This window comes from Octopus bimaculoides, chromosome 18, assembly GCF_001194135.2.
Source record: "Octopus bimaculoides isolate UCB-OBI-ISO-001 chromosome 18, ASM119413v2, whole genome shotgun sequence".
Lineage (NCBI taxonomy): Eukaryota > Metazoa > Mollusca > Cephalopoda > Octopoda > Octopodidae > Octopus > Octopus bimaculoides.
In genome coordinates this window covers 6,821,679-6,829,506 of record NC_068998.1, presented here as the reverse complement: position 1 = coordinate 6,829,506, position 7,828 = coordinate 6,821,679, and the positions used below count along the sequence as shown (strand labels likewise).

The 7,828-nt window shown below is 35.0% G+C and overlaps 2 protein-coding genes across 2 annotated transcripts in view; one reads left to right on the top strand and one right to left on the bottom strand.

Moving 5' to 3' along the window:
• Window positions 1-4,281, top strand: part of LOC106870027 (vesicle-trafficking protein SEC22a) — a 9,937-nt gene extending 5,656 nt beyond the window's left edge. The window contains exons 4-6 of the mRNA XM_052974525.1: window positions 1,484-1,608; window positions 2,218-2,286; window positions 3,157-4,281. Coding sequence (XP_052830485.1) covers window positions 1,484-1,608; window positions 2,218-2,286; window positions 3,157-3,360 — 398 coding nt within the window. The 3' untranslated portion in view covers window positions 3,361-4,281. The remainder of the gene's footprint in view (window positions 1-1,483; window positions 1,609-2,217; window positions 2,287-3,156) is intronic.
• A 1,407-nt stretch (window positions 4,282-5,688) lies between these two features.
• Window positions 5,689-7,828, bottom strand: part of LOC106870034 (sodium/hydrogen exchanger 9) — a 124,381-nt gene continuing 122,241 nt past the window's right edge. The window contains exon 20 of the mRNA XM_052974351.1: window positions 5,689-7,536. Coding sequence (XP_052830311.1) covers window positions 7,528-7,536 — 9 coding nt within the window. The 3' untranslated portion in view covers window positions 5,689-7,527. The remainder of the gene's footprint in view (window positions 7,537-7,828) is intronic.

Here is a 7,828-nt window from a genome sequence, read left to right as displayed (position 1 = left end):
ATATATGTGTGTGTGTGTGTGTGTGTGTATATATATATATATATATATATATATATATATATATAAATAATCATCATTAACAGTCTCTCGTCTCATGTCATGACATCAAGTGAACGACCATATCGTTATTGGAAGTAATATCACCACGATTTGTAGGAGTTTTTTGCCCCTTGATAATGTGAACGGATTAAATTTTCATATATTTTGTAGACAGTTCCGAAGGCCATAGTTTGGGGAAATTTTTACTTTTCTATTTCTCTTTTCATAAAATATCCTTAAAATATTCGTGGAAATTTGTACGGATTTATGGTTTAAATTGGAATTTAGTACTTGCATATTTATGGTATCTTACGAACGCTTGATATCTTCAATGATATCTTCACTGTGAGCTCTGTTATCGTGCCTAGCCATTTCTGGCATCCCACAAGTCTTATAAGTCCTCATGTGTGTGTTTGTGTGTGTACACAGGCATCTTTTAGTGAATCAGACTCACCCACAAGGTACTGGTCAGCCAAGAACTACAGTAAAAGATGCCCAAATAAATGAAATTCTTTTTAATGCTTAGAAGACTTCATAGAGGTAGTTAATAGCATCTGCTACCTGAGCGACTTAAGCTTTAGTGGAGGTGGGCACAGTAGGAGACCAGCCAGAATGATGACAGGGTGAAAAAAATTTGAAGGAGCTGTTATCTCTGCTGGCAACAAGAGGATTCTTTCTCCAAGGAAAGAGTACAATGTATGAAGTGTAGTGCTGTATGGCAGTGAGGTGTGGACAGTGAATGCAGAGGTGTAAGGGTTGAAAAGAAATTGAGTGAGCATGGTCCACTGGGCGTGTGATGTTAGAATTCAGGATGCATGAGTGATATTGTACAAATGAAATGAGAGATAAACTGGGAGAAGAACCGGTTACAGTGTGCAAGAGAGATGCCTGCCTTTGTACAGACATGTAACGTCTGTACTAATATGGTGATGATAAGTCAGTAAAGAAATAACAAGACAGTCAAGTGGAAGGAATTGTGAAAGAGGAAGACGAAGTAAGACATGGGGAGAACTGGCAGAGACTGATCTCAAGGTTTTTGACCTTTCAGAACAGATGGAATGCAACAAATGGTGAAGCAGTGTGTTGGAATGGAACCGACCAATCCAGTGCGTGCAAGCATGGAAAAGATGACATAAATATGGTGATGAATGTGTAGGTGTGATTATAGGTGTAGGCATGGCAGTGTGGTAAGAAGCTGCTTCCAAACCACATGGTTCCAAGTTCAGACCTACAGCGTGGCACCTTGGGCAAGTGTCTTCTACTGTAGCCTCTAGCCAACTAAAGCTGTTAATTGTTGATGATGATGATGAAAACACATCTGAGCATTTGCATACAATAATACTAAGCATATATATTCCTTTACAAATTTATCATTAAATATATAGACTCCCAATCGTCTCAGCAACTCTGTGTTATTAATGATATATTATTGTTCTATTTCCAGCTGGAATTGGTGGGCGTTACATTCCCTTGGGTGTTTCCGGTTGTTCCGCTCTCTTTATGTCAGCTCTGTGCAGTGCCCTGCATCTACTCCATGGATTTAATGTGCTTGGTACAGGAGTTGTAGATGTAAGTAGCACTTGTCTTTATTGTTAACCATCAAACATGTAAAACCATCATGAGAACAGCCCACCTGTTACTGATCCTATGCTGGGAATCATTAAAACATAGGCTTCAGTTACAAATGAGCCACTGATATGCTCTTCGTGATAGAATAAGTACCAGGCTTAAAGGAATATTCTTCTAAGCCTGGTACTTATTCTATCAGTCAGTTTTGCCAAACCACTAAGTTTACAGTGACGTAAACAAACCAACACTGGTTATCAAGTGGTGGTGGTGGACAAACATAAAGACATACACACACACACATAATATATACACCAGGCTTCTTTCAGTTTCTGTCTACCAAGATTTTGGTCAGCCCGAAGCTATAGAAGAAGACACTTACCTTAGGTACCACATAGTGGGACCGAACCTGGAACCATGTAGTTGGGAAGCAAAATTCTTACCACACAGCCATGCCTGTGTGTATAGATACAAAAATAAAAGATTCCTCTCTTAATTTCTTTTATTTCTTTTTTTTTTGTTTTCTTGTAAATTATAATTTCAACACTAAAACTGTTTTCTAAATTATTTGTACTCCTCCAATAAATCTATTGTTTTTTTTACCATTTTTAGGTCTATGATGAAGATTTCACACAATACGCAGCTGCATTTTTTATATCTTTTGTTTTAACAGGTTTCCAGGTAATTAGAATTTTGTCTTTTATTGGCCTGCTTCACTTCCACACAGTGACATTTTGTCTACTATAACCCCCTGGGTTCACCAAAGTTGTGTGAGTGGATCTGGTAGACGGAAACTGAAAATAACCGTTCTGTGTGTGTGTGTGTGTGTATGTCCTAAAAGAAAAGAATTATTTCTTGTTCTTTCAAAAGATTATATAAGTCTTATGATGTCAGCAACAACTCTAACACACATACACACATGGTCTTCGTTACTTGATGATTTCACTAGTGCTGGTGGAAGACTCTTGCCCAAAAGTGCTGAAGAGTGAACTTTTAAACCACAGCCATGCCTTCACCTAATATACAGGGTGTCCCCCCACCAAAATTGACATCATTTCAGTGTCTAATAACATATCCAGTCCTCACTCAAATGATCTGAAATTTTAACAAAATTTGTAAAAAAAAACTAAGTTTGGATCAGACATGCCAGTAATAATGACAATGTGCTGTTGGAAGGTCACCACGTTCACCTGACTTGACCTCGTGTTTTTTTTCTATAAGGCTTTGTGAAAGGACTGGTCTATAAGCGACTTCTTCCTACAAGCTTAGGAGGAACTCAAATAGAGAATCACTGAGGTGCTGGAGAATATTATGCAAGACCTGTATGTCTAGCAGAAGCCAGACTACTGACTTGACGTGTGTCGTGTCACTGGCTGTGCACATATTAATCGTTTGTGAACCTTTGTGAAATTGGTTATAAAACCTACATTCCTCCAAATCTCTTGTTCAAATTTTGTTAAATAGATCTTCATACATGTACATACATATATACTATATACATATCTAATTTTACATTTTTCATTGTATTCATTTTTTAAATTTTTTTTCCAGATTTACCTAATGTTAGTTCCAGTAAAGAAGAAGACTGCCTTGGCTGGAGCAACTCTTGCCAGTATTTGTTTATGTCAACTATACGTCTGGGAGTACAAGAACAGTATTGTTGCTATATTATTCTATGTGGCTGTAGCTTCGTTCACAACATTTATTATCTGTACACGGAGGCTTGAAGAGAAACAGAAACAATACATGCTGTAGAATGTGTTGGCATGCAATATAGATTGTACACATTATATATGTACATGTTTAAATTATATATACATAGTTGCATATATATTTGTGTGTGTGTGTGTGCATGTGAATATATATATCATCATTTGGGACATGGATGTTAAAGGATGAAACATGATGCCAATGATATATATTCTCATGCACGTACACATATATGTAAACATATATATATATTCACACATATTGAGTTGACTGTGTGTATATATATATATATATATATATATATTGAGTTGACTGTGTATGTATGTATATATATATACATATATATATGTATAGTGTGTGTGTAAAAATGTATATTTAAAAATGTGTGTGTGTAAATATATATATGCACATGTATGTAACATATATGTGTATATATGTATATGTAAACATGTATAATTGTCTGTATACATACATATATATATGTGTGTGTGTGTGTGCATGTGTGAAATATATTTTTATTCAACTTTTCAGCTCATCTCTCATTACAAAAACAAAAAAAATAAATCATTTTGAATCAAAGACAAACATCGTCACATAACAAAGACTCACTTTTATCGAATGAGACACCAAATTACTTTTCGAAAAACTTTCATTGTCCGTTCTAACTCAGTGCCTATATTATCATGTTATCATGAGCACATATACAAACGTTTGTGCGTGTGTGGCAGCCACCAGCAATGTGGTTAAAGAGATGTCCACCTGACCAAGTTTGCGACCTCTTTCTTTCAATGTTTTTTTGCTGGGACCCCACTTCATCTAAATCTGCTACTTCCAATTTTCTCCTCTCCAATTTTTTTTTTTTTTTTGTTCCCTACCATTTCATCTCTCATACAGCTGTGGTATCGTCACTCCAAAAGAAACCTTCCTGTCTTTGAAATAAACTCAATATATTCTCTGTCAACAGAATTTGCTAACTTGTTTTTGACTTTTTATTTTGGAGAAAACCTTAGCATGACCTACGAATGGCTTTTTGAATATTTTAACTTTTTGCTTCTTCTTCCTTCAAAAAAAAAGCCCGTTGAGGGTTGGGCAGTCTTGCCAAAATGCTAGATTAAATGTAGTCTCTGTGCTGGGGATGGGGGGCAGTCTCGCCAAAGTGCTGGATTAAACGTAGGCCGTGGTGAAATGTCCCGTTTCAACTGTATAACCAATAAAAGCCGTAATGATTTAAATTATTATACGATTTTAATTTTCTCGAACTCGTTGCATCTTCCTTATTTATTTTTTTGCCTCAGAAGAACATTGTGTTCATATGTTAGTCAATTATTCCAGACTAAAAATTTAGAAACTACTTTTTATGCATAAATATTACATCGGGAGATCGTTTCACAATGACATTTGTCAAGGGAAATAACTTTAACATTAGTTATCTCCCTTAGTATGAAGTCCGAGCTATAGCTCGGGTTTTATTTGATCTGTTTCTCACCCGCACATGCGCATTACCTCTGTTATTTCCATGCTTCCTGAAACCCCCTAAAATTATTCCTGACGTTCTTACGCACTTTTTTTTCTCTTCCGAATGGCTCCTTTACTGTTCGCTATTCTGCCTTTCTTTGAGTACCAGCGCATGCACTCCTGGCTTTCTTCTTTTTCTAGACTTTCTGTCCCCTCTTACCTTTTTCTGACTAATTGTAGGGCAGCTGAGCACTGTATACAATTAAATCAATTATTATTATTAGTGACCTGGCATAACCGTTGGCGCATCAGATAAAAAACACTTTGTGACATTCCTTCTGGTTCCTCACATTCTGAGTTCAAATTCCACCCAGGTCAACTTTGCTCTTTATTCTTTCACGGACGATAAAATAAACACTGGTTGAGCACCGGGGTCGATGTAATCGACTTAAACCTTCCCCTAAAATTGCTGGCCTTGTGCTAAAATTAAAACTATTGAGTGAGAGAGAGCTGCACATGCCATCAAAGTGATGCTGGGGTACAAATATACAAAGCCCAGTATACGCAACATGACAACCAGTCTAATAGGAGTACACCAGGCCTGATAGCATCACAACCATACGCGTGTGACATGGTGATCTCATATGACGATAAACAGTGCATGAATTTTCTTCAGGTCAAGTAGCCCATCCTGTTCAAAAGGTCCCTGAATAAGAGTTGTTTAAGGAAACACCCATGTTTCCAGAGGTGAATTATTCAAACCCCAAAGAATTCTTCTTAACACATGGCTATGGTGCTCCCCCACTACTCCTGCCTGTGATCAGCGATGCACATATCAGCCACTGAGGGTCTGCTCAAGCAAGGTTAACTCGGGGTTAAACAACAACAAATATCGAAAGTAACAAATAAGTGAACAACTTTTTTTTTGTTTTATTATAATTATTTTATTTTTTTACAAAGGAATTTTCAATATATATCATTATTATTATTATTATTATTATATCATTTACACACAACAGACTAGACTGTTGGAAAAAATTCCTAACATCAGGCTACAACAAGTAACCTTATTATTATTATTATTATTATTATTATTTCTAGTTTTACCAAAAACTGAATGACTGAACCTAACATTCCTGGCAAATAACATATATTAATTTGCTGTTTTAATTGCATTTAAACTTTGTAGGGTATTAATAATAATTGTAATAATAATAATAATAATAATAAACACAGTGACAATATTTGTATTTTCTGACAGATATCTTGAGAAGATTACAGAATCAGAAGAATAAAGAGTTCAACCGACCAATGGTATGTAGAATTACAAAATCCAAACTAAAAATCAAAAACCTTCACCTCCTCCATTTCCATAATAATGGTTTCGAATTTTGGCACAAGGCCAGTAATTTCAAGGGAGGGGGGGGGTAAGTCGATTACATCGACCCCAGTGTTCAACTGGTACTTATTTTATCAACCCTGAAAGGATGAAAGGAAAAGTTGACCTTGGTAGGATTTGAACTCAGAATGTAAAGATTATTGAAATGCTGCTGAGCATTTAGCCCTGTGCAGTATGGATTCTGCCAGCTTCCTACCCTAATTAATATAAGTAATATTAATAATTCTTGTTAGCTTAATTGGTAATTTTACTTTCTCATTCAGTCCACAACAGTTCTATTTCAATCAACTAAGCCAGACCATTTTCAGAAGACACATAGACCATCTTAAAGGGAATATCTACGAAGGTTAATAAACCTGCATAAAAGCTGGTCTTTAAGTCTTTGGTTGCTATATTTCCAATGAAAAACACTGACGTTTTCATAACTGTCATTTATTATCATCAAGAATTTGGTAAAATAACTAATTCGGATATTCTTATGCGAGCTGGAAATTAAAATATAATTTAAGTTCTTAAATAAAATTAATATAAATGAGCTTAAATTTAAACTTTATAACAGATTTTTTTTTTTCACCAAAACAATTCAAGATTATATACATGTGTTTGAAAATAATCACAAGCATGTGGTTATAGGCAAGCCACATGAGTGTATATGTACATATTTATACAAGCCTTTATGTGCATGCATACACACATACACATATATACACACATATATATCTATACATATATATATATATACATAAATACACACACACACATATATATATATACACATAGATATATATCTATGCATTTATATATGTATATATATATCTATATATATATATATGTATATGTGTGTGTGTGTGTGTATACATATATATATATATATATATATATATACACATATATATAGAGAGAGGTAGACATATGCACACACACATATATGTATGCTTCTGGACGTATGCAACAGATGTCCCACAATTAGAACAGCATTTAACTGTTTAATTAACAATCTTTAAATTAAATGCCATCTTCGATGCGGGACACCATGCTTCTAGCATGAGCTAATGCATATTTATGTGTATATGTGTGTGTATGTGTACATGTGTAATAAAGTTTAAACGTTCGTTATTTCAGGTAAATGAATACTTATTTACATTACTCCAAAAGTCAAGTCCATGGCTGTTGTTGTGGTTGTTGTTGTTGTTATTGGCGGTGGTGGTGGGAGGGAGGGGATAAAATAAAGAAAGATAACAAAAATAAGTGCTCGGATGATGAAGATTTCTTGGAATATTGATTCAAACTGGATTTAGGGATGTTCACGCAATATTTAATGTTATTCAATGGTAAAACCTCCAGGTGGTGTTTTGTTCTCAGTCAGGCTGAAAAAAATATATATATGTATAATAAATGTTATATATGTATGTATATTAATGCATATTCTTTTACCTGTTTTAATCATTTGACAGTGGCCATGCTGGAGCACCGCCTTTAGTCGAACAAATCCACCCCAGGGCTTAAGCTTTGTAAGCCTAGTACTTATTCTATTAGTCCCTTCTGCCGAACTTCTAAGTTACGGATGTAAACACACCAGCATCAGTTGTCAAGCGATGGTGGGGGGACAAAAACAGACACACAAATACATACATATATATATATATATATATATATATA